The sequence below is a fragment of the Symphalangus syndactylus genome, chromosome 3 (assembly GCF_028878055.3).
Source record: "Symphalangus syndactylus isolate Jambi chromosome 3, NHGRI_mSymSyn1-v2.1_pri, whole genome shotgun sequence".
NCBI classification, from domain to species: Eukaryota; Metazoa; Chordata; class Mammalia; order Primates; family Hylobatidae; genus Symphalangus; species Symphalangus syndactylus.
In genome coordinates this window covers 86,505,709-86,532,019 of record NC_072425.2, presented here as the reverse complement: position 1 = coordinate 86,532,019, position 26,311 = coordinate 86,505,709, and the positions used below count along the sequence as shown (strand labels likewise).

Here is a 26,311-nt window from a genome sequence, read left to right as displayed (position 1 = left end):
CTTAAAGTATACTATTCAAGCAAGGCACAGTGGCTCAAGCCTGTAATCCTAGCACTTTGGGAGGCCAAGGTGGGTAGATAATTTGAGGTCAGCAGTTCAAGACCACCCTGGCCAACATGATGAGACCCCATCTCTACTAAAAGTACAAAAATTAGCCAGGCCTGGTGGTGTGCATTTGTAATCCCAGCTATTCAGGAGACTGAGGCAGGAGGATTGCTTGCACCTGACAGGCAGAGGTTGCAGTGAGCCGAGATCGAGCCACTGCACCCCAGCCTGGGCGACAGAGCAAGACTAAAAATAAATAAATAAATAAATGTATTATTCAGTGGTTTTTAGTATACCCACAGAGTTATGCAACCATCACCACAATTTTAGAACATTTTCATCACCCCAAAAAGAAATCTTGTACTGATTAGCAATGGTTCCCTATTTCCCCCAACGCCCCTGTATTTCCTAGGGCTACCATAACAAACTACTGCAAACTTGGTGGCTTTAAAGAACAGAAATTTATTCTCTCACAATTCAGGAAGCCAGCACTCCTAAATCAAGGTGTCAGCAGGGTTAGTTCCTTCTGGAGGGTCTGCAGCAGAAACCACACGTGCCTCTCCCCTAGCTTCTGGTGGTTGCCAGCAATCCTCAGCATTCTTTGGCTTGTAGCTGCAGCACTTCAATCTCTGTCTCTGTCTTCGCATGGGCTTTTTCCCTGTGTGTCTCTGTATCTTCACATGGTGTTCTTATAAGGACAACATAGGAGCCAGACACAGCGGCTCAGGTCAGTAATTTAAACACTTTGGGAGGTGAAGGCAGTAGGATCACTTGAGGCTAGGAGTTCAAGACCCTGTCTCTACAAAAAAATAAAAAGCAGGTGTGGTATATACCTGCAGTTCTAGCTACTCAGAAGGCTGATGTGGGAGGATCACTTGAGCCCAGGAGTTCAAGGATGTAGTGAGCTATGATTGTGCCACTGCACTCCAGCCTGGGTGACAGACTGAGACCCTGTCTCATTAAAAAAAAAAAAAAAAAAAAAAGGCTGGGCACTGTGGCTCACGCCTGTAATCCCAGAACTTTGGGAGGCCGAGGCGGGTGGGTTACCTGAGGTCAGGAGTTTGAGACCAGCCTGGACAACATGCCAAAACCCCGTCTCTACTAAAAATACAAAAATTAGCCAGGTATGGTGGTGTGCACCTGCAGTCCCAGCTACTCAGGAGGCTGAGGCAGGAGAATTGCTTGAACCTGGGAAGCAGAGGTTGCAGTGAACTGACATTGCGCCACTTCATTCCAGCCTGGGTGACAGAGCGAGAGTCCTCAAAAAAAGCAAAATACAAACAAAAAAAGGACAACATAGGGCCCCCAATCCAGTATGACCTTATTTTAATTACACCTGTAAAGACCCCATTTCCAAACGAGGTCACATTCTGAGCTTCTGGGTAGACGTGAATTTGGGGAGACGCTGTTCAACACAGAAAACCTCCCAAACACCACAGCCCTAGGCAACCACTAATCTTTCTGTCTCTAGATTTGATTATTCTGAACATTTTTAGTAGGGTTTTCAATTTTGCACTCTATTGAAAAATGTGGCTAGTTTTTTTTGAGAGTGAAATATCCATTTATTATTTTACAATATAGCTCTATAATTTGACAATCTCCTATGTAGAATATACAGTACCTGTTTGAGATATTTTAAGTACACTAGCATTTCCTTTTAGGCTGTGTCAATTGACTAGAACACACTACAGTAAATACATACACAGGTTTGATGTGGATTATAATGAAGTGGTTTTTTTCCTTAGTAATCTGTATCATAATTCCCAATTAGTGTCTTTTTCTGCCTTGGAAATTTCTACAGAATTGTCAATATCAGGATAGTGGGTAAAAGTACACCCACCATACTGACAAGCACATTTTCTATTTTGTTCCCCAAAACTTCCTGTCCTGTAAAGTGCTCTGCTTGCTTTTTAGTAGACATTTGATAAGTTAATGTTATATCCTTTGCAATGATACTATTTTGATGACAAAGTAATTAAGTTTATGCTTTCAAAAAGCACAATTTGGTCACAAAGGTTTAGCATCTTAAAAAAATTGTTGCTATTTAAAAAAAAAAACAAAACATATACTTGTGACGTTGTGGCCCAGCTGGCAAAAACTTGACATATCATCCCATGAAAATTTTGAGCCATGAATTATTTTGACATGACAATATTGCTAACAAAATCAAAATCAGCCGTTTAATAAACAATTATTCCACCAAGCAGTCTATATTCCTTTTGCCATATATACTGTTAACAGCAAAAATTTTGGATTTGCTACATATGCACGGGTAAAGGAGGTATTTAGAGGAAATTTTGCTTTCTAAGGTTATACCAAAGACTTGAGAAAATCCAATTTACTCCCACATGGCACCAAACTAGCTCTCACTGAGAGTCATTATTTGGATTCTCAAGTCCAAATAATCTGTCCTTTTAATGAAAGGACATTTTACAGGTAGCATCATTCAACATTTGATAAATCCTTCCTTTAAATATCCTCCTCCCTCTTTACAGTTGCCTCAAAAGACTTTAAAAAGCTTGAATCCACTTTTATCTTCCTAACCTTCCTTCTTCCCAAGATGATTCACACTACTTTAGAAAAAATAAAAATTTTATAAAAAAAAAAGTCTGTGCTGGGAAATTGTTTGAAATGTTGCCCTTATTAACTAGAAATCTTTTTACTCTCCAGAGCTTTACGCCCTCTCTCATAACAGATTTAAAATGGGGTTCAAGATCTAGTTTGAATCTTACAGAAATTCCCTCAGACTTTATGTTCTAACCCTCTTTAATTTGTTCCCACTATCTACGTTTTCCAAGAGTACTTTATTTCTATAATTGTTCTTTTATATAATATGCCGTTCTTGTTTCATGTTATCCTCTCTGACGATATTTTAGTTTAACTTTTACAAATATTTTAGTGTTTTTGTTTCCTCTAACTTCTTTTTCTGTTTCTTTGCTTTGCTCTTTCCTGTTGGCATCTGCCTTCAAATGTCTAGTCCCTGACTGTGCATTTGTATTTAAAATGAGACATTTGAAAATTGATAATTCAGGGGTACAAGAGTGAGCTTAATCAATGAACTTCATTATATGAGAAGGAGACGGCCAACTATTTTTGTTGCTGGTCCATAAGAGATCCATAGGTATTTTTCTGGGATGTTTGACTCACCATTCAATAAGCATAAGCCCTCTCTGTACCTGATGTCCTAGAATCTGAAGTGTCTCTCAGTCCTTTTTACTGGGGAGGAATCCCATCTCCTATCAAGTTGAGACAGTTGCCTCATCCAATTGCAAGGGGAGGCAGCGTATTTTTACTCTGCCATCTTGAAGAAATCAGAAGTTTCCTTCCTGTAACCCCACTCTCCTGATTTCCACCTATACCCATCACCAAACCGATCACCACCAAGTTCTGCAAGCCCTAGGCTCTCATTGTCTCACACACACTCCACCTAGACAGTCTCAGTCGGCATTCTGGCCTTGCCCCTCTCTACCTTCACCAAGCACTGGGCTTACCCTCACTTAAGTTTCAGCCACCACTGGTATTATTTTAGGTATTTGATCCCAGCAAAGTCCTTACAAATGCTGACATTTGCAGGAATGACAAGTCAGTGGCTACAAAGCAATACTGGTTAACACAAGGTGATAATAAAATAAATATACTAAGGTTAATGAAAGCCAAGTTTCTTGTTATCAGTGGAGTTAAAAATAGAGGAAAATGAATCATGTGATTTTGGATTGAAATTGGAGATTATCAGTGTGAACTCAAGTTTTTTTCTTTTTTTCATAGTCTTTGACATAGAAGGCATAATAGTTTTAATATATAAAATATAGAAATGTTTGACGTAAATGTTTGTGTTTGTTTATACATATGTATTTCCCAGCAATGTTCATGACAGCAAAGACATCCCAGTAGCAATAAGCACATTAAAGCTCAGATCTTGGTTTCTAAGCAGCACCAAAAGGACCCCTGGAGAAATAACTGATTTCAGGACTGGAGTAGAGAATGTAAAAATGAGCCTGGAACATCTCTGGACCAGAAAGTAAAAAAGTGCTCAAGTAATCACAGGGATTTTTTTTTCTCCTTTTTCGAGTGCAAAGGAGCTTAAAGGGGCTCCCACTGGCCAAATTGGAGATGATTTGAGCATCAAAATAAATAATGATAGTAATGGATTATAACCCATTGAATAACATTGGAAATCATGAGTCCATATTGATATGAACAAACAAGTGAATGAGCTAAAAGTTGGATGAACAATCAGATTTTTACATACTTTCGAAGTACCTCCCCACAAAATTCTTATTAATAACAAAAAGGAAAAGAATAACTTTATGGTAGAGCAGCTTGGCAGACACCACCTTAAGCAAGTAATCAATTGAGCATTACAGGTAACAGGACAAATTGAAATTGTACACAACCTGCAATGTGAAAACCGCAGCATCACTTCTGTGATAATCCTGACAAAGATGCATAATCTGAATCTAATCAAGAGAAAACATCAAACAGACCTGCACTAAGGAACTTCTACAGTATAACCAGCCTGTAATCTTTAATAGTGTCAAGATCATGAAAAGGAAAAACAAAAAATCTTCCAAGTTGAAGGAGACACAAGAAATATGGCTAAGCAACAATGATTCCGAACTGAACCCTTTTCCTCTAAAGGACAATATTGGGACATTTGGCAAAATATAAATGGAGTCTAAGGATTAGAGAGTAGTAGTGCATCAGTATCAATGTCCTAATTTTGTTGATTGTGTTTTGGTTATGTAGAATGCCCTGGTTTGTTTGTAGAAAATATACAATAAGTATTTCGATGATGGGGCATTAGGTCTGCAACATAGTCTCAAATGGTTCAGGAAAAAAGTTCTTTGTACTGTTATTTGTAACTTTTCCATAAATTTGTTTCAAAATAAATGAATTGCATTGATTAAAGAAAATAAAAAACTAGTTTGGACAAGTAGTTCCCGTCCTGCAGAGTCTGCTGTCTTCAAAATCCAAACAAATTACATGAGCAAGAATGATGGCTCACTCCCAGCTCAATAATCCTAAAACCACCAACACAAACCTGTAATCCAACAAAGTCAGATTTATTTACTTACTGCAATCAAGAAGACTGCACACCAGAGGAGCTGTGGGGTGTCTCACTGTACAAAATAAAAGGTAGTTATTGTATGTTTTGGCGGGGAGAGTGAAGTTTAGGTGAAATTTAAATGAAATCTGAAAGCATAGCTGTGTGTAAAGGCATTAACATCAGGTCTGGACGAGAATTGAATATAGGGCATGTTTCCTTGGAAACTGCAAAGTTAAGAAAATAATAGAATGTTTTCAGAACCGTTTATCTGAAGCTCTACACCTGGGTAGAAACTGAGGCTGCTTCTCTGCGTCAAAGAGACTTAGATCCTCCAGGCAAGGATGGGACTTTTCACTCGTTCTGATATAATTTCAAATAGCAACGTTTATGTAGACTTGAAAGAACAAGGTTTCAGCTGGGCGCGGTGACTCACGCCTGTAATCCCAGCACTTTGGGAGGCCGACGCGGGCGGATCACGAGGTCAGGAAATCGAGACCATCCTGGCTAACATGGTGAAACCGTCTCTACTAAAAATTACTCTACTAAAAAAAATTAGCCGGGCGTGGTGGCGGGCACCTGTTGTCCCAGCTACTCGGGAGGCTGAGGCAGGAGAATGGCATGAACCTGGGAGGCGGAGCTTGCAGTGAGCCAAGATCGCGCCACTGCACTCCAGCCTGGGCGACAGAGCGAGACTCCGTCTCAAAAAAAAAAAAAAGAAGAAGAAAGAACAAGGTTTCTCAGTGTGTAGTAAGAATGTACTACTCACTAAAAGGGGTAATACTTTTCCGTTGCAGTATGTCCTAAGAGAAACATTGTTTCCTCTTAACGTCACGTCCGGCTTTATTTGACTCTGTTATCCATCCAGATGAAAGGTTGGGCAGTTTGTTACTTTCTCAACCCGAGCTAAGTTTTACTGTCTCAGCAAGAACGACTCAGTCTCTGAAATCATAGCTAATTCTCCTCTGAGGGCCTTGCTGAAGTTCTGCGTTTGTTTGCTCCGCTTTCCTCTCATTTTGGACCTCAAGCCTTCCTGTAGTCCGAGGTCCTGCACCGGGGTCAAACGCGCCTCCGGTCTTCACGTAACCGTTCAAGCATCCCGCCTTCCCAGGACACACTCAAAGCGTCAGAGCGGTCCGCTCTTCTCAAATCCTATTGGCTCGAGTCCACGCGTCTCATGGCACTTGGGGGTGAGGCGGAAAAAGGCCTTCCCCAGGCGCGAGAAGATGACGTCACAGTAGCCCGGCCGGGCGCCGAGGTTGCCTGGGGCTCCCTGCCCAGTAACTAGCATTGACCGGTGCAGATCGAGGACCCCCTCCATCAGCGAGGCCGTCGCAATGGCCATTTGTCAATTCTTCCTTCAAGGCCGGTGCCGCTTTGGAGATCGGTGCTGGAACGAACATCCCGGTGCCAGGGGTGCAGGAGGAGGACGGCAGCAACCGCAGCAGCAGCCTTCAGGTGACTCTCCTCTGAATCCTCCGCGGTAACCGAGCCGGGAAGAGCCCGCCGGCGGGGACCCGGCGTCCCGCCTGTGTCCCGGTGCTGGTGACCCCAACGTGCCCGCATCACGGCCTTGCCGGCCCCATTGGGCTCTGCACAACGTTTTTAAATCGAGGGTTTTATCTACATATTATTCATGTGGTCCGTTTTTATTGAGCTTCTGAGGACCTGGGTTTGGGCCTGGATGCTTGTGCGAAACTGAGTTTTTAAATCGGAAGTACCTATCGAAACTACCTTGTAGGTAAATGCCGTAATTGAATATAATTTTTACTAAGTTGTTTTTTCGAGGGTGAGGCTAGCAGCTTGGGTCAGAATCAGGACTTCATTTTGGAGAAGTCGTGGACTTCTTTGAAAAAAATCTAATAAAACCGACCAGGCGCAGTGGCTCACGCCTGTAATCCCATCACTTTGGGAGGCCGAGGCGGGCTGATCCCGAGGTCAGGAGTTCGAGACCAGCCTGACTAACATAGTGAAACCCCGTCTTTACTAAAAATACCGAAAAAAAAAAAAAAAGCCTGGCGTGTTGGCGCGCGCCTGTAATCCCAGCTACTCATGAGGCTGAAGCAGGAGAATCGCTTGAACCCGGGAGGTGGAGGTTGCAGCGAGCCGAGATCGCGCCACTGCACTCCAGCCTGGGCGACAGAGCAAGACTCTCAAAAAAAAAAAAAAAGAAAAAAGAAAATCTAATAAAACCTATAGAGCCATACCGCAAAAATGCACCTGCTCATAAATTTGGGGTGAAATTGGGAAGGTGGGACGCCCAGTTAAGGGCTCTCCGGAAGGTGAGGAAAGGAGATGTGAGGGCCACTTTGCTGGGCCTAGATCATTGTCAAAGCTTTTTATCTTAAAGGAAAGGAGAGATTAGACATGAAACCTTAGAACAACACAAGATTTTTAAAGATCGGCTTAATAATTAGGTGCTGTCTCCCTTCCCCTCCTATAGGGCTATTCATCTGACCTTTATTTTTTTATTTTGAGACGGAGTCTTGCTCTCTGTCAGGCGGCTCACTGTGATCTCCGCCTCCCAGGCTCAAGCGATTCTCATGCCTCAGCCTCCCAAGTAGCTGGGATTACGGGTGCCCGCCACCACGCCCTTGATAATTTTTGTATTTTTAGTAGAGACAGGGTTTTGCCATGTTGGCCATACCGGTCTCGAACTCATGACCTCAGGTGATCCGCCCGCTTCTGTCTTTCAAAGTGCTGGGATTACAGGCGTGAGCGACTGCGGCAGGCCTCATCTAACCTTTAAACCTTGTATTGCATGATGGTTTCACGTCTGATCCCACTTCAGGGAAGACAGTCCTTTTATTTCATCCACAATTAATCTAGTGAAATATTTCAGACCGAAAATTAGGACTCAGGTCTGTTGAATGTGAGTGTAAACAAAATTTGGCAGACAAACTGTGTATTTAGCTCCCAGAAACAAATGAATGTTTCTGGAATTATAAGTATGAAGACCAAAAGCAATAAAAAAAAAAAAAAAAAAAAAAGGAGGAAGTGAGTTTCTTCTGTTGTATCATCCCCCAGTGAATGGAACTTTAGAAGAAGAAGATACCATTAACTCCTACTTGAAGGATCTGGTCTAGCAATCACCACTTTTTGTTTGTTTGTTTGTTTGTTTGTTTATTAGGGTGGTTTAGAGTTGCAGGATGAACTTTCACAACTGGGCATGTGTGTCATTCCAACTTTTAATATATTTAATGGCTTATCTCCTAATTGAGTCAGAAACAAGATGAATTACCTTAATCTTGGCCCCAACTAGGAAGTGACGAGTAAATGAGATTGCTAAAGTGATTTTAAAAAACAAAACAAAACCAATATATAAAGAGAGGAGAGAATCTTTTTGGCTCATTTTGATATTTATTAAATATTGGAAAGCTCACAGAGGAACTACCTGCATTTTGTTCACATGTAAATACCATGTATAATCTCTCTGTGAAAATAGGTGTGTAGGTGTTTGCCCAGAGAAAAGACTGCATCAAATAGACTTAAGCATCTGTCCAAAAACAGAGGGTAGACTCTAATCTTTCATATTCAAGAAACTTTAATTCAATGTCCATTTTTCAGCCTTTACTACAATATAGGGCCTGATGGGGGAGCAAAGAATGACAAAAACACAAGTTTTTATCCTGAAGGAGTTTATGATTTATGATGCATGCCTTCTATCAACTTAACTATCAAGCAGTTGTTTATTTAATAAGCTTTGTCAGCTGAATTTAGTAATATATCACTATTTTTCTATATTATTTTCTTCTCAATCTCAAACAAAAATGCAATTGGCCACTATGTGATTTATTGATATTACAACCTAACTACTGTATATAAATAAAAAATGAAGAGATTGTCATTTAAAATGAGTTTAAATGTAGTGCTTGTTGAATCTTTCTATAATGTCTAGACATACTAAGATATAATAAAGATTTTTGAGATTTAAAAGGACAGTTGCTGGGCACAGTAGCTCATGCCTATAATCCCAGCACTTTGGGAGGCCGAGGCAGGTGGATCTCTTGAGCCCAGGAGTTTGAGACCAGCCCGGGCAATATGGCAAGACCCTATCTCTACAAAAGGTACAAAAATTAGCCAGACATGGTGGTTTGCGCCTGTGGTCCCAGCTACTCAGGAGGCTGAGGTGGGAGGATCAATCGAGCCTAGGAGGTTGAGATTACAGTGTGCCAAGATCATGCCACTGTACTCCACCCTGGGCAAAAGAGTGAGACCCTATCTCAATTAAAAAGAAAATAAAATAGAAAGAAAAGTTGCTAGTAAAATTATTTTGTTTTATTGTTTATTTTAGGTAATAATAGACGTGGATGGAATACAACTAGCCAGAGATACTCCAGTGTCATCCAGCCATCCAGTTTCTCCAAATCCACACCATGGGGGGGCAGCAGAGATCAAGAAAAGCCATCTTTCGGTTCTTTTGATTCTGGAGCTTCAACTAACAGGAAGGAAGGCTTTGGATTGTCTGAGAACCCATTTGCTTCACTTAATCCTGATGAGCAGAAAGATGAAAAGAAACTTCTGTAAGTGAAAGCTTTCAGGAAAATTACTATCCATTTGCTTATGTTTTTTCAAAAGCACCTACAATCTTTGTTTTTTGTTTTCTCTTTTTTTGTAACATCTTTTCACAATACAATATTTTCTTTAAAAAAAGAAATAATGCATTATTTTTAAATCAGAGTAAGCAAAAAGAAGAAAAATCACCCACAATCCTATCACTCATAGATAGCCACTCTTTTGCTATGTATTACCCTAGACTTTATTTCACTTAAAAATATATCATCTTTCTATAATAGTAGAGTGCCTTCCTAGGGATAATTACGATTTTTCCACTTCGTGTTGATAACACTATATTGTGAATATCTTTCTAAGATTAGTCCTGCTTAAGTTCATTCTAACTTACAAGTCCTTTACAAAGTGTGATGTAATTTAGAACAACTTGTGAACTTGGAGGTCATTATACCATCTCTCTTATTTATTTATTTTGAGACAGAGTCTTGCTCTGTTGCCCAGGCAAGAGTGCAGTGGTGCAATCTCGGCTCACTGCAGCCTCCGCCTTCTGGGCTCAAGCCATTCTTCTGCCTCAGCCTCCCAAGTACCTGGGATTACAGGCGCCTGCCACCACGCCAGCTAATTTTTTGTGTTTTTAGTAGAGATGGGGTTTCACCATGTTGGCCAGGCTGGTCTTGAACTCTTGACCTCAAGTGATCTGCCTGCCTCAGCCTCCCAAAGTGCTGGGATTATAGGCATGAGCCACCATACCCAGCCGCATATCTTATTTCTCTCTAAAACTTTTACTTGGATTATCCTATTCAAACTGATCTCATTTGATTTCCTACATTTATTGTGGAGTAGATACATGACATTTCTTGAGAATATTTATGGTAAAATTTATGGCTGGTGTCAAAACAATGCTTGGCTATCTGTAATGTTCTCTCAACTCATGGTGACCAGGATGGAATTTAAATGTAATTGGTTAGTCTTTTACTTCTCCTAATTAAATCAGAACCAGTTGTAGACATTTTGAGCCATGTACCATATACAACCGATGTTTTTTAAGTAAACGAACAAACAAAACCTTCCTTTCTACATTTGTTACAATCTTAAATTTAATACAGTTTTCTCTGTGATAATTCTCCTTTTATTGACATAGTCTAAGTAGGGAGAAACTTTAGAGCCGAATCTACCTATGGCATTACCACAGATTAGTTGTATGGATGTGGGTCTGTTTCCCCTGTTGCAAAATGTGAGAATTAGATAAAATGATCTCCGAAGTCCTATAACCCACTTTTAAAATATTATGATTCTGTATCACGTAAGTGGTACTTTGTTCTTCCCAGTTAAATGATTATTGATGTTTGTGATAATTAACAAAGAAAGATTAAAGTTAGTATTTTAGATTTTAATTCCTAAAAAAAGTATGGTATCTGTGATAGTATTTATGTAAGTACATTGGTTAATGGGTCAGTATATTGGAACGCCAAACTCATTAACTTCTCTGACATTATAATACTATTTGTAACCATGAAATATAGTTCACACTTCTATAAACTTGTGCTTTAAAGAACACTCTTCAGAATATATAATGGAAAAGATTTTGAACTATGTATTTACTAGAATTTAAATTTTCAGTTGTGGAAAATCATTAACAATAAATTTTACCAAGCAGCTAAGAAGATCCTTTACTCTTTTTTTTTTTTTTTTTTTTTTTCTTCTTTTTTCAGGGAAGGAATTGTAAAAGATATGGAGGTTTGGGAATCATCAGGGCAGTGGATGTTTTCTGTTTATTCACCAGTGAAAAAGAAACCTAATATTTCAGGTAACTGAAAAATTGTGCATTTTTAAAATGTGTTCTAAAACTATTATTTTCTAAAACCAAAAGAATGTCAGATAAAGAAATCAACCACCAGCTTAGCTACAACTAGGAGAGTTTGGACATTGTTTAAAGTATTTGAGTATTCTAGCCAAACTTCATAATTTAGAGATTAAGGTTGGAGAATATAGTCTTTTAAGACATATAGTTCTTGGGAGAAAACATTTAAATAAAGCCCAGGAAGAGACTCTACGTTCTTGATTCCCTGTATGTACAACTTTGGAACCTCAGCTTCCTGTTGTGAATAGAAGAGTCACATCCTGCCTGTCATTAAGGCCTTGGCTGCCTGGTTCTGTTCTTTCTTCCCTGTCTTTCATTCTAAGAATAGTTGTGTTGAGACCTGTTCTGGAGATAATGTTTAAATGTGAGGAGGCTTAGCTGGGCTACAGGGATAGCAATTTTTTTTTTTTTTTTTTGAGACAGAGTTTCACTCTTGACCCCCAGGCTGGAGTGCAGTGACGCGATCTTGGCTCACTGTGACCTCTGCCTCCCAGGTTCAAGTGATTCTCCTCCCTCAGCCTCCCGAGTAGCTGGGATTACAGTTGCCCGCCACCACACCTCGCTAATTTTTGTATTTTCAGTAGAGACGGGGTTTTGCCATGTTGGCCAGTCTGGTCTCGAACTCCTGACCTCAGGTGATCTGCCCGCCACAGCCTCCCAAAGTGCTGGGATTATAGACGTGAGCCACCACACCTGGCCTGGAATAGCATTTGCTTTGGAATATTCTTCTCTCTCTCTCTCTTTTTTGTTTTTTTTTTTTTTTTTTGTCCATAGTCCCTAAGCCCTTTCTGGGCTGAAACCTAGACTATCCCAAGCCCACTCTGGGTGCTCCTGGGCCTCCATCCTTTTGAGGAAACAGTGGGTACCTTGCAGATGGGAGCCCTTGCAATCAATATCACAGAACCTTGGGATCTTTCCTCTGTCTCAGTTCTAGTTGCTCATTTTCTGTGAGCATTTGCATTACAGCGCTTCTTAGTTATTTATTCACTTGTCCATTTAACAAATATTTACTGAATTTCTTTTGTGCTAAGTGCTGGGAATATAGTGATGAGCAAGACAGACAAGATCCCTTCCTTATGAATCTTACATTCTTGAGGGAGGAAGACAATAAGTGATGCAAATAAACTAAGATAATTTCAGATAATGATTTTTCTATAAAGAAACAACAAAATATTAAGCCCTTAATCAGCTTAAGTATTAGTACTTGAGTATTAATCCATTCCAAATTGAACCTAACGCCTGTTGCCCTAAAGCAGTGGTTCTTAAAATGTGGATTCCTGAATATAGTTGCCAGATAAAATATAGGACATCCAGTTAAATTTAAATTTCAGATAAACAGTATTTTTAGTATGTGTACATGCCATGTAATATTTGGGGCACATTTATACTAAGAAAAGTATTTGTTGTATATCTGAAATTCAAATTTAACTGGGCATCCTGTATTTTTATTTGCTAAATCTGGCAACTGTATCCCTGAGGCCCTTTTAGGAGTTGCCTAAGTTCAAAAATATTTTCTGATAATACTAAGTGATTAATTGCCATTTTTCACTGTGTTGACATTTGCACTGTTGGTGCAAAAGCATTGATGAGTAGAACTACTTGCATCTTAGCATGAATCAAGGCAGAGGCAATAAATTACTAGTAGATGTCACAATAAAAAAAGTTAACGCCATTTGAACTTAAGAACTTCCTTTATGAAGAGATAAAAAGTATTAATTTTGTTAACCCTTGACCTTGAGTACACACTTTTTAGTATTCTGTGTGACAAAATGGGAAGCACACACAAAGTGTGTCTGCCCCATGCCCAAGTGTGATGGTTATCTTGTGTGATTGTTCAAGTTGGACTGAGCTAGCCACTTTTTTCAAAGACAATATTTATTTGAAAGGAATGACAACTATGGTTATTTAGAAGAAAACAGTTGATAGTGTTTATTGCCAACGAAAAAAATTAAAACTTTCAAGCAAAAATTGGAATTATGGAAAACTTTGTCATCATGAGCATGATGGCTTCTCAATACTTAAAATCTCTTCTGATTAAATGGATGGCAACATTCACAAATGTGAGGGCCACACGCAGCAGCTCATGCCTGTCATCCCAGTGCTTTGGGAGGCTGAGGTGGGAGGATGGCTTGAAGCCAGGAGTTTGAGACCACCCTGGACACTATAGCAAGACCTTGTCTCTATAAAAAATACAAAAATTAGCCTGAGTATGATGGCATATGCCAAGACTCTTAGCTACTCTGGAGGCTGAGGTGGGGGGATCACTTGAGTTCAAGAGTTCAAAGTTATGGTGAGCTCCGATGGTGCCACCACACTCCAGCCTGGGTGACAGAGCAAGACCCTGTCTCTTTAAAACAATTTTTTGGCCGTGCGCGGTGGCTCATACCTGTAATCCCAGCACTTTGGGAGGCCGAGGTGGGTGGATCATGAGGTCAGGAGATGGAGACCATCCTGGCTAACACGGTGAAACCCTGTCTCTACTAAAAAATACAAAAAATTAGCCAGACGTGGTGGCTTGTGCCTGTAGTCCTAGCTACTCGGGAGGCTGAGGCAGGAGAATGGCGTGAACCTGGGAGGCGGAGCTTGAAGTGAGCCAAGATTGTGCCACTGCACTCCAGCCTGGGTGACAGAGCGAGACTCTGTCTCAAAAAAAAAATTTTTTTGTTGATGTATAATAATGTGCCAATGTTTGGAAGTTCTGTGTAACTCAGTGAACTGGCATTTTTCAAATGACTTATGTGTGATATTACAAAATTATGCATGGCTGAAAGTCCATTCTACATGCATGATAAACCAGTGGATGTTAATATAATGCCACAAAAAGTTCATTAGTATGGCTTGAGTCTATGTTATAGTTAACCTTTAAGAGACTACCACTTGTCAAGTTTTGGTGTAGTATCAAAGAAAAATGTCCACAGTTATTTGAAAAAGCCATTTAAGTCTTCCTTTTCCAATACATGTCTGTGTGAGTGCCCGTTGTCTTCATACACTTCAGTCAGAACAACATATTGCAACAGAATGAATGCAGAAGCATATATAAGAATCCAGCAGTCTTCTATTAAGCCAAACATTAAGAGATGTATAAACATAAAGCAAGGCTATTCATCTTACTAAATTTTCATTTTTTGTTTTGGAAAATAGCTTTTTCATTTATGTAGATAGGTAATTGGTTTCTTTTAAATGAATTAATACTAAGTTTCTCAGTTTTCATTTCAAATGTGGTAATCATTCAATGTAAGTAACCCATGTAAACAAACATTCTTTGGGGTCCGTAATGATTTTTAAGAATGTAAAGGAGTACTGAGACCAAAAAGTTTGAGTACTTCTGTCCTTAGGCATCCATTGTATTAATGAATTAACTTTTTCTATGCAGCTATAATAGAATGATGCTACTTTTGTCAATTTTGGCTTTTGTTGCCATTGCTTTTGGTGTTTTAGACATGAAGTCCTTGCCCATACATATGTAACAAACCTGCACGTTGTGCACATGTACCCTAAAACTTAAAGTATAATAAAAAATAAAAATAAAAAGAATGATACTACTTTTGCCCCATTTTGCAAGACTTGAGCAAACTGTCACTCAAATCATTTTCTGTGTTCTGTGGTTCAGATGAGGAATTCTGGTTGAGCACAGCTGGAAGGAATAGGAGGCAATTAGGGGAACAAGATTTCTTTAGATAGAGTGGTTATCTATTCCTGGGAGGCAGTATTGGAAATGAGTCCTGAATAAAGAGAGGGTATCAGTTATGGGAAGATTTGGGGAAAACATTCCTGGCAGTAGGACTAGCTATTGCAAAGGCCCTGAGGTAAGAACAAGGTTGGCAGTGTTTACAGACTAGTGGGGCCTGAATTACTGGAGGAGAGTAAACAAGGGAAAGTGATATGACAGTAAGGCCGGAGAGATAGCCAGGGGCCAGATCATGTTGGGCCTAATTGCACTGGGCAGGCAGCCATGAAGAACTTTAAGCAAAAGAAGGACGTGATCTGATTAGAAAAAGCTAACTCAGCATGCTGTGTGAGGGGGAAAAAGGTCTGTTGGGAGCAGAGGCAAAAGTAGAGATAGGGAGACAAGTTAGAAGACATTGCTGCTTGTGACTAGAGTTCATAGCAGTGAAGACAGAATTGGTCATATTTGGGTTCTCTGTTGGAGCTTGAACTGGCAGGATGCTGATTAATTAGATATAGGGAAAGAGAAATCCAAGGTGATTTCTAGGGTTTTTTGGCCTAAGGGGTCAGTAAAGATGGGGAAGACAAGTCATTAGAAGGAATCAGGGTTCTGCTTTGAACATTTAGTCTTTCCTTTATTCTGAAGCAGGTGTCCTTGGAGTTAATAATAACTGGATTACAAGGAATTCTTTGTAGAAAATATCTGGAACATTTTTTGCCTTTCTTAGTAAGTTTGCCCAATTATAAAAGTTATAGCTTTGGGGCCAGATATGGTAGCTGGCTTATGCTTGTAATCCTAGCACTTTGGGAGGCTGAGGCAGGTGGATCACTTGAGCCCAAGAGTTTGAGACCAACCTGGGCAACTTGGCGAAACCCTGTCTCTACCAGGGTGTGGTAGCACATTCCTATAGTCCCAGCTACTCAGGAGGCTGAGATGGGAGGATCACTTGAGCCTAGGAAGTCAAGGTGGCAGTGAGCCACTGCACTCCAGCCTGGGTGACAGGAATGAGACTGTGTCTCAAAAATAAAATACAAGTTACAGCTTTTGCTTTAGAAAACTTGGAAAGTACAGAAATATATAAATAAAATAAAAATAACCTGATATCACAGAGATAACTACTACATTTTAGTATATTTCTTTCAAAACATACACACACAAACATATTTCTTGTTTATGTATACAGTTGACCCTTGAACAACATAAAGTTTAGGGGCACTGATCCTCTGTGCAGTCAAAAATCCACATATAAGCTTTGACTCCCCAAAAGCTTAACTACTAATAACGTACTGTAAGAGAAAATAAAATGTTAAGAAAATCGTAAGGGGTCAGGCGTGGTGGCTCACGCCTGTAATCCCAGCACTTTGGGAGGCCGAGGCAGGCGGATCACAAGGTCAGGAGTTTGAGACCAGCCTGGCCAATGTGGCGAAACCCCGTCTCTACTAAAAATACAAAAAAAAATTAGCCAGGCTTGGTGGTGCATGCCTGTAATCCCAGCTACTGGGGAGGCTGAGGCAGGAGAATTGCCTGAACCCAGGAGGCAGAGGTTGCAGTAAGCCGAGATCACGCCACTGCACTCCAGCCTGGGCAACAGAGCGAGACTTCGTCTCAAAAAAAAAAAAAGAAAGAAAAAGAAAATCATAAGGATAAGAAAATATATTTACCATTCACATAGTGGAAGTGGATCATCATAAAAGTCTTCATCCTTATTGTCTTTATGTTGAGTAGCAGAGGGATAGGTGGGTTTGGTCTTGCTGTCTCAGGAGTGGCAGAGGCGGAAGAAAATGCCTGTACGAGTGGGCCCTGTACAGCTGTGTGTACAGTTGACCCTTGAACAGAACTGCAAGGGTCCACTTGTACAGGGATGTACAAGTTGTTCTATGTGTGTATATATGTATACCTATACATATATACGTATACATATATATAATTAGGATCATAATCTAGTTTTTCTTTGTTTTTTGTTTTGTTTTGTTTTGTTTTTGAGACGGAGTTTCGCTCTTGTTGCCCAGGCTGGAGTGCAGTGGCACCATCTCAGCTCACTCCAGCCTCGGCCTTCCGGGTTCAAGCAATTCTCCAACCTCAGTCTCCCGAGTAGCTCGGATTATAGACATATGCCACCATGCCTAGCTAATTTTTGTATTTTTAGTAGAAACGGGGTTTCACCATGTTGGCCAGGCTGGTCTTGAACTCCTGGCCTCAGGTGACCCACCGGCCTTGGTCTCCCAAAGTGCTGGGACTACAGGCGTGAGACACTGCGCCCGGCTGTAATCCAGTTTTTTTGTTTTTGTTTTTGAGACGGAGTCTCGCTTTGTCGCCCAGGCTGGAGTGCAGTGGCGCAATCTCGGCTCACGGCAACGTCTGCCTCCCAGGTTCAAGCAATTCTCCTGCCTCAGCGTCCCGAGTAGCTGGGATTACAGGCGCATGCCACCACGCCCGGCTAATTTTTTGTGTTTTTAGTAGAGACGGAGTTTCACCATGTTAGCCAGGATGGTCTCGATTTCCTGACCTTGTGATCCATCCGCCTCGGCCTTCCAAAGTGCTGGGACTACAGGCATGAGCCACTGCGCCCGGCCCTAGTTTTATATTCTAATTTTTGTTTTCAGTTTGTCTCTGGTACTGAAAATATTAGAATGAACACCCTTATACATAGCAACCTTTGTTTACATATATAACTATTTCCCAAGGTTAAATCCTATAAATTGTATTATAAGTCACAGGATATGAATGTTTTTCAGGCTTGTGATGCTTATTAACAATTATCCCTCCCAGAAAACTTGTACCATTTTAATTCCCTTAACAGTAATTTAGGAAATGATACATTTCACCACATTTGGAACAACAGTAAATACCAGCTGTTAAGTTTTCTGCCAGTCTGATTGGTAAAGCATTTTATCTCTATTTTAAGTTGCATTTAACTTTATTTCATTTATTTACTATTTGATTTTGTGTGTGTGTGAATTGCCTGTTCATTATCTTTGCCCAAATTCATTTACTTTTCTCATTTATTTGTAAGAGCTATTTATACATTAGGGCATTAGTTCTTCTCTTGTCATATATGTTAAAATTGTAATTTTCCTAGTATACCATTTGCCTTGTAATTTTGCTTAGTATAGTTTCTGGCAGAATTTTTTAAATAAAAGTTTGAATATAAATGTAGTCAAATCTTTCTCTTGTGTTTGTTGTTCATTCTAGCCCACTTATCTTTAGAAAATCTTCCCCATTTAAAGATCAAAATAACCAACTATATTTTACTGTAATTTTACACTTTATTAAACATTAAGTAGAGTGTAGGCTTTAAGTTTCTTCCTTATGATTATGAAAATTTTCTAATCAACATTAGATATTTTCTTGTTTAGCACCTCTAGCTTTACTATCAAAATTATTGGCATTTATTTTAAAGATTCCAATTGATTCCTCACTTCAGGTTTTACAGACATTTCACCAGAGGAATTGAGGCTTGAATACCATAACTTCTTAACCAGCAATAACTTACAGAGTTATGTAAGTTTGTTTCCTATTAATCTACTGCAATAACAGATGAGCTGTTAATTACTGCTTTATCGTGGCTTGTGTTTTGGCAAAACCCATGAGGTCTATGATCTTTTTTCAGGAGTAGGCTATTTTTCTTTTCTATATTATTTTCATTGTATTTGGTTGGTTATTAAAATAATATATTTTTACTTTAATAATTAGGAATATTACTATTTTTATTATAAATTACCCAACAGTCAGTCCCAGAAATGAAACCCTTTTATCATCTGACAGATATTTATTGAACATCTGTTAGGTACCGATACAGTGATGAATGCTAGAAAAACAAAGTTAAATAAGATACAGTCTGTAATACAGATTAACATCCTCATATATTAAATATCAAAAAAATTAAAAATCTTGACTAGAATAAGTTGAGTACCTGAAGGAAACAGTTTAAATGCTGTATTTTTCTGTTTCTACAGTCACGATCATACATTTCAACTAGTCCATGTGTTCACCTCCCATCCAAATATAACTAACTATGTACTGCCAGGTACTTGTGATATTAACCAGATGATACAAGGAGTTGAACAGGGAGAGGGAACTGGAGCTGGAATATCTTTGACAAATAGGCCAAGTCAATGCAAATTTTGCAAGTCATGGGCCATAAAACTGTTACATAAACCTTTTGTGATTTTGGCAAAGAGATTTTGGCAAAGAAATATGTGAAGTTTTTATTGAAGAAACTAACTTAAACATACAATATTGAACTGTTATTTTCCTGTCTTCCCTTTTTAGCTAAATTCTGTCCAACGTTTAATAAATCAATGGAGGAACAGGGTAAATGAACTGAAAAATCTAAATATATCAACTAAAGTAGCTTTGGTGAGTATCGGAGAGTTTTCTTGAGGGAAGTGTCTTACCTGTCGCTTTTTTGCAGAGGATATTTTACTTTAGATTTGGAAAGCAAAACAAAAATTTTCTATCAAAACTTATGATACACACATTCCCAAAACAGCATCACTTAAGAGTCAGGGTCTTGAAATAGTTTTCTCTGTGTCCCTTGGTCAGAAAAGCAGAAATAGTTATGCTTTTTAAAAGCTTTTTAGGGTAAAGTTTTTAACTTTGGTAGTGCTAGTTTTGAAAATGGCAAACTATTACATACATTTAAGTATTTAAGGTTATCTGTATGTAAAAATAAATTACTTTGAACAATTATATGAATGCACATTTAGAATATAATGTATCATTTTGCGACTGAAGAACACAATATGTTCCTTGTCTTAAACAGAAATGCCTTTGGAAGATATATACCCACCTGTCTCCAACGATCTATGGTCCCAACTGTAGCAAGTTCATTATCTTTGTAAATAAAGTTATGATATTTCTACACCCATTAAAAAGTTCTTAAGAATTTTATTTTAAAATAAGATATTCACATTTATAATTTTAATATTTCCAATTTCTCAGATGGTTTCTACTCTGTGTAAAGGATATGAGAGTACTATCTCCCTACACTTAGTTAATGGTTGACAGTCCCAACACCCCACCCCTTTCTTAAATATGTGTTTCCTGAATAACTAGACTCTTGTGCAAGCTAATTTCTTTCACCTTTTAGTTGTTGTAATGCTATTTGAATTTAGTGGGACCTCTTGGAAGTAGTCTGTCCTTGTGTGAGATGTGGCCCACCATCACCATGGATGAGAGCTGATGGAGAAAGGATAACTGAGTCCAAAGAACTGTGGAACTTCCCTCAGGGCTGGAAGGTCCCTGCTCTTTGCTAACTGCCCAGGGCCCCTCCATAGGTGAGGATGTGGGACAACCCACCCATAGCTGACTTAACATGTATCAGGAATTCATGCCTTCTTTATGCTGAATGGTAACCCATTGTATGGATATATTATAACTTGTTTATCATCTGCCTGTTAATGAATATTACACTGAGGGAGAGAAGCCAGACCAGAAAAAAAAAAAATAGTGTAGACCATGTGATTCCATTTGTATGAAACTCTGGAAAAGACAAGTCTCATTTGTAGTGATAGAAAGCAGAGAGAGTGGTTGTCAGGGACCAGGAGTAAGAATGCTTTTGAGGGCTGGGCACGGTGGCTCATGCCTGTAATCCCAGCACTTTGGGAAGATGAGGCAGGCGGATCACGAGGTCAGGAGTGTAAGACCAGCCTGACCAACATGGTGAAACCCGGTCTCTACTAAAAATACAAACATTAGCCAGGCATGGTGGCGCATGCCTGTAATCCTACCTACTCAGGAGGCTGAGGCAGGAGAATCACTTGAACCCGGGAGGTGGAGGTTGCAATCTCAAAAAAAAAGCTTTTTTTTTTTTTTTTTTTTTTTTTTTTTTGAGACAGAGTCTCGCTCTGTTGCCCAGGCTGGAGTGCAGTGGTGCCATCTCAGCTTACTGAAAGCTCCGCCTCCTGGGTTTACGCCATTCTCCTGCCTCAGTCTCCCGAGTAGCTAGGACTACAGGCACCCGCCACTACACCCATCTTTTTTGTATTTTTAGTAGAAACGGGGTTTCACCGTGTTAGCCAGGATGGTCTCGATCTCCTGACCTCATGATCCGCCCACCTCAGCCTCCCAAAGTGCTGGGGTTACAGGCGTGAGCCACTGCACCGGCCAAAGAATGCTTTTGAGGCTTCCAAATGAAAGAAATCGCTTATGTTTGCTTTGGATGATTAAGAAAGTCTTCTTGGAAGGAAGGAGCAAGTACAAAGTTCCTTGAAAGTAGGATTAAGATTTCAGTAAGCAGAGATGAAAGACATTTCTAGAGAACAGAACAGCAAGAACATAAAGTACTTTCAGGGAATGGGAAATGTTTAATGGATTTTTACTCATAAGCTTTTAATTATATAATAGTGGATCTACTTCATTTCGAGTATTAGAGTAGACTGGGTATTCTATGAAGGTCCTTTTTACCTAATATCTAGATTTCTCCATAAATGCAGATCTAACCTTATAGACACTGAAAAAAATTTTAAAATATTTTTCTGATTATAATATCTGCTCATTGTAGAAATTTAGAAAGTATAAAAAAAGCATAAATAAAATTTAAATCACCTGTAATTTATCAGCCAGAGATAATCACTGTTAACTTACTAAGGTACATTTTTTATGCGTATTCATATTACTAGTTGTGATTATACTGTTTATACAGTATTATATCTTATCCTTTTCAACATCATATTATGGGCATTTTCCATGTTAAGCATTTAACTTTGCCTTTTTTAATGCACTTTTTTCTTCTCTTTTCTTTTTTTGAGTCAGAGTCTTACTTTGTCACCCAGGCTTTCCCAGGCTCAAGTGATCCTCCCACCTCAGGCTCCCAAAAAGCTGGGACCACTGGCTAATTTTTTGTAGAGATGGGGGTCTCACTGTGTTGCTGAGGCTGGTGCCAGACTCATAGGCTCAAGCCCTTCATCTGCCTCAGCCTCCCAAAGTGCTAGGATTACAGGTGTGAGCCACCACACCCAGCCTTTAATGCTGCACATTTTTAAAAATTGAATTTGTCCATAAAGTGTATAGAAAAGATACCGGAGCACTATTCATCAACCACTTTATCATTTGCACACTTTTTTTTTTCCAGCTCTCTGATGTAAAGGATGGAGTAAATCAAGCAGCACCTGCATTTGGATTTGGCAGTAGTCAAGCAGCAACATTTGTGTCACCAAGTAAGTGATAAAGTAATGAGGACTTCACTGATTTAGAAAAATTAGATTTTATAGGTTTCAAATTACAAGCCTGAATCACCATTTTAAATTACCTTCATAAATTCTACAACCTTCCATCATAGCGCCTCAAAGCATTTGACTCATTAGACATTTGTGAAAGGGAGGCCAGATTGGGCATGTTCTTTGAAAGACACTTAAGCTTTAGAAGTACATTTTAGGAATGAGTTTTCAGGAGTTTCGTAGAAGTACATAGCTATGATAGCAGCACCTTTGAGAACTTTCTTGTCGCTGTGTATAACAGCATAGCATTGTCCTCAGGTAGCAGCTCTGGTGAGGTAAGTAGAAACCAAAGTGAAAGTCTATTCCCTAGTCCCTGTGGTTTCTCCTTGGGTGAAGGTCGATCAAGGTGAAAATGGGATTGTTAGCAGAAAAGACAGGCAGCAGGCTTTAGTGGGTAGTTCTAGCCTCTCATTTTTACTTTTCTCATCTCGTCCTTCCAGTAAGCTTCTCAACACTGAAACATGACATAAATAAGAAAAAAAGATAGGGGGAGGAAATAATTGTGACATTTTTGTGACTGTAATAGATTTTTTTTTCCTGTTTTTTTGTTGTTATTGTTGTTTGTTTGTAGGCTTTCCAGTCAATAACAGCAGCAGTGATAATGCTCAGAACTTTAGCTTTAAAACAAACTCTGGATTTGCTGCTGCCTCTTCTGGAAGCCCTGCTGGTTTTGGGAGTTCCCCAGCATTTGGAGCTGCAGCCTCTACCAGTTCAGGTATCTCTACTTCTGCTCCAGCTTTTGGATTTGGGAAACCTGAAGTCACATCGGCTGCATCATTTTCATTCAAAAGCCCTGCAGCTTCCAGTTTTGGATCACCTGGATTTTCAGGACTTCCAACTTCCTTGGCAACAGGTCCTGTCAGAGCTCCAGTGGCCCCAGCCTTTGGAGGTGGCAGTTCTGTGGCTGGTTTTGGTAGTCCGGGCTCACATTCTCACACTGCTTTTTCTAAGCCATCCAGTGACACTTTTGGAAATAGCAGCATATCCTCTTCTCTCTCAGCCTCAAGCAGCATCATTGCAACAGATAATGTGTTATTCACACCCAGAGATAAACTAACAGTAGAAGAACTGGAACAATTTCAATCCAAGAAATTTACTCTGGGAAAAATTCCATTAAAGCCTCCACCTCTGGAACTTCTAAATATTTAAAAGGGCAGTTTTAAATACAAAAAAGAATGATGTTTAAAATTGTTTTTGAGTGATTCATATAGAGATGTATATATGCATGCATGTGTATATTCATAAGGAATATAAGCTTCCATTAATAGTGATTTTAAATTTTATTTTTTTCTTAAGTCTAAATATTTAAGTAAAAAGTAACAAAAACTCAGCAAGCAAGGGAATTTTTTTGTACTGTAATTTTGAATGGAACTGAAAAATTGTGCACGAATAAATTACTTTTCTCATGCCATACCACTTTACTATCTCACCATTTAAAGTTTTAAACTTTTTTTTTAGGAAGGAGATAATTTCTGGAATTATTAGGGGGAACATGCTCAAATATTTAGCCTACTTTTAGAATAAACATTAGTAGCATGACTTCATGTTCAAGATTCTCTCAAAGAGATAAATACAGTTTGTAAAGAGTGATAAGCTTTTATTTTTAGAACCATAGGAGCATTTCCCCCCCATAAGTTTGGTTCCCTCTCAACTTTAGGGGTCTCATGGACCACCATTTGAGTTTTCTTCAACAATCTTAAGCTGCTTTTTATTTTGGCCTCACTTTTATAGAATTCTATTTATTCATCACATTAGTCTGTCAAATGGATGAGTTGTAAGAGAAACAAATTGTGATCTCATGTGAATAAATAATGGGTGTCATGGGGTCAGGATTCACCAGTTTCTGCTTCTACATCTTCTCAGGCATAGCCAGGTACGGTAGCTCATACCTGTAATCCCAGCACTTTGGGAGGCTGAAGCGGGCAGATCACTTGAGGTCGGGAGAGTTCGCGACCAGCCTGGCCAATATGGTGAAACCCTATCTCTACTAAAAATACAAAAAATAAGCTGGGCGTGGTGGCGGGCACCTGTAATCCGAGCTACTTGGGTGGCTGAAGCAGCGATACTCCATCCCCTCTCCTGCCTCCCCCGCAAAAAAAGAAAAGAATTATTGTGCATGTTTGGATCTCCCTGTGTCCTCGGATTGAGGGAGTAAGATTTAATCTTACGTATGGATGATCCAAGAAACGAAATGCCTGTCACGAGTTGAAGCAGGTATATCAGAGTTGAAGCAGGTATATCAGAGTTCTACACTTTGTCAGGCCTCAAAAATTACATAGCTAGCACTGCCAGAGCAGTTACTAATACAAGTCTGGCATTCAGCTGATTTTTCTAAGTGAATATAAAACCTTACATAATAAAAGATAATGCACTCCAAATGATTTTAACGTATGCAAAGGATTCAGTCCTCAAAAGACCTGCATTCTCCATTACGCTTTGTTGGTGGTGGTGTTGTGACGGAGTCTCGCTCTGTCGCCCAGGCTGGAATGCAGTGGCGCGATCTCGGCCCACTACAAGCTCCGCCTCCCGGGTTCACGCCATTTTCCTGCCTCAGCTTCCCGAGTAGCTGGGACTACAGGCGCCCGCCACCACGCCGAGCTAATTTTTTTGTATTTTTAGTAGAGACGGGGTTTCACCGTGTTAGCCAGGATGGTCTTTATCTCCTGACCTCATGATCCGCCCGCCTCGGCCTCCCAAAGTGCTGGGATTACAGGCGTGAGCCACCATGCCCGGCTCCACTAGCTTTTTGAAGAGCTACACGACTCATCTGACAGTTCTGGAACCCCAGTGTTTGGGACAGAATCTATACTATACCCAGGGGATATATATTTGAAACCATGCTGGTGTAGGATGGTAAGTAGAGCATAAGTTCCTTTAGAAGGAGCAAGATTAAAACAAAAAGAACATAAATTCCTTCTTTGGTCTCAAGCTCTACAGACTTTCTAGTATTCGAACTAATACTTGAATCTTAGAATTTTCCTTCTCCCTCTGGGATGAGCCCTACACTACCTTTAAATTGCATACAAGCTCCCTGAGGTCTCAGTTGAACTTCCCAGTGTCCTGGAAGATCTCAGAGAATCCAAGTTTATTAAAAGCCCATTGTTTCCAACTGTGCCTGATTATAAGAATCACCTGGGGTGTTAAATAATATATCCAGATAATATGTCCAAATTACAGGGGCTGCCCATTGGGATGGGCTTGGGAATATGTCAGCAGGTATTCCTTGTGATCCTTCAGGCAAGTTTGGGAAACAGGCCTATCCAGCTGGATTTAGGCTACTTAGTAATACCTGATTTGGGAGTTTTAATTGTTGAAGTCTGTTTTCTGTGCTCCCATATACACAAAAATGTGGGAATTTAACAGGATCCGAAGTTTTTTAAAAAGCACAAATAAGTGCTACAGGCTACTAAAAAAATTTGAGAAACTAAAGCAGAGAGGCTCACAAAGTAGAATCTAGCACCATGCATGCATACTGGTGTCAGAAGTCAAGAAAACTGGTAACTCCCAGACCTAGCCTAAGGGGCGTCGGGGCTTCAGAAAATCAGAAACAGGTAATAATGAGGTGGCAGCAGCTGGGCATAAAGGTAGGTTGAGTGTTCAGACCCCAAGAGGGAGGAAGTAGAAGGGAAAAGGCACCCACAGCAAGAGGATGTTCCAGCATCTTCTGGGTCGTATCTCCTAATCTCATATCCAGTGAGACTAGGAGAGCTGGACTAACTAAGAGGCATACCCTAAAATAGACAAAAACAGCCTCCCTTCACAGCTGCTGCAATAGCTGTCCCTTTCACCTAAGGCCTAGAGCAAGTGACAGAATTGTAGATAAGGTATAGCAAATAAACTGATTTAACTCGCTTGATTATCACTGAAGGGGAGAACGGTAACAGCTGAGAGCTGATTAAATGGGGACAGAAAGTGAGCTGATATTAAAACTAAAAGGTTGGCCGGGCGCGGTGGCTCACGCT

At 39.8% G+C, this 26,311-nt stretch overlaps 1 protein-coding gene across 4 annotated transcripts; it reads left to right on the top strand.

Moving 5' to 3' along the window:
• Window positions 1-2,925: 2,925 nt before the first annotated feature.
• Window positions 2,926-23,760, top strand: NUP42 (nucleoporin 42). 4 transcript variants are annotated; one of them, XM_055272448.2, is made up of 8 exons: window positions 6,313-6,547; window positions 9,384-9,612; window positions 11,314-11,408; window positions 18,554-18,630; window positions 19,402-19,488; window positions 19,895-19,969; window positions 22,205-22,289; window positions 22,921-23,760. In XM_055272448.2, exons 1-8 carry the CDS (start codon window positions 6,427-6,429, stop codon window positions 23,496-23,498), a joined length of 1,347 nt encoding a protein of 448 aa, XP_055128423.1. In that variant the 5' UTR covers window positions 6,313-6,426; the 3' UTR covers window positions 23,499-23,760. The 4 variants fall into 4 exon arrangements, with proteins under 4 accessions (XP_055128424.1, XP_055128423.1, XP_055128425.1 ...); XM_055272449.2 differs by lacking the exon at window positions 19,895-19,969 and having other exon boundaries at window positions 2,926-6,547; XM_055272450.2 differs by lacking the exon at window positions 19,895-19,969 and having other exon boundaries at window positions 19,402-19,479.
• The last annotated feature ends 2,551 nt before the right edge of the window (window positions 23,761-26,311 follow it).

Coding starts and splice junctions, on each gene's coding strand:
- NUP42 (XM_055272448.2), top strand. CDS start 6,427: ATGGCCATTTGTCAATTCTTCCTTCAAGGCCGGTGCCGCTTTGGAGAT. Junction 18,631..19,401: donor GCAATAACTTACAGAGTTAT/GTAAGTTTGTTT, acceptor TTCCCTTTTTAG/CTAAATTCTGTCCAACGTTT. Junction 22,290..22,920: donor AGCAACATTTGTGTCACCAA/GTAAGTGATAAA, acceptor GTTTGTTTGTAG/GCTTTCCAGTCAATAACAGC.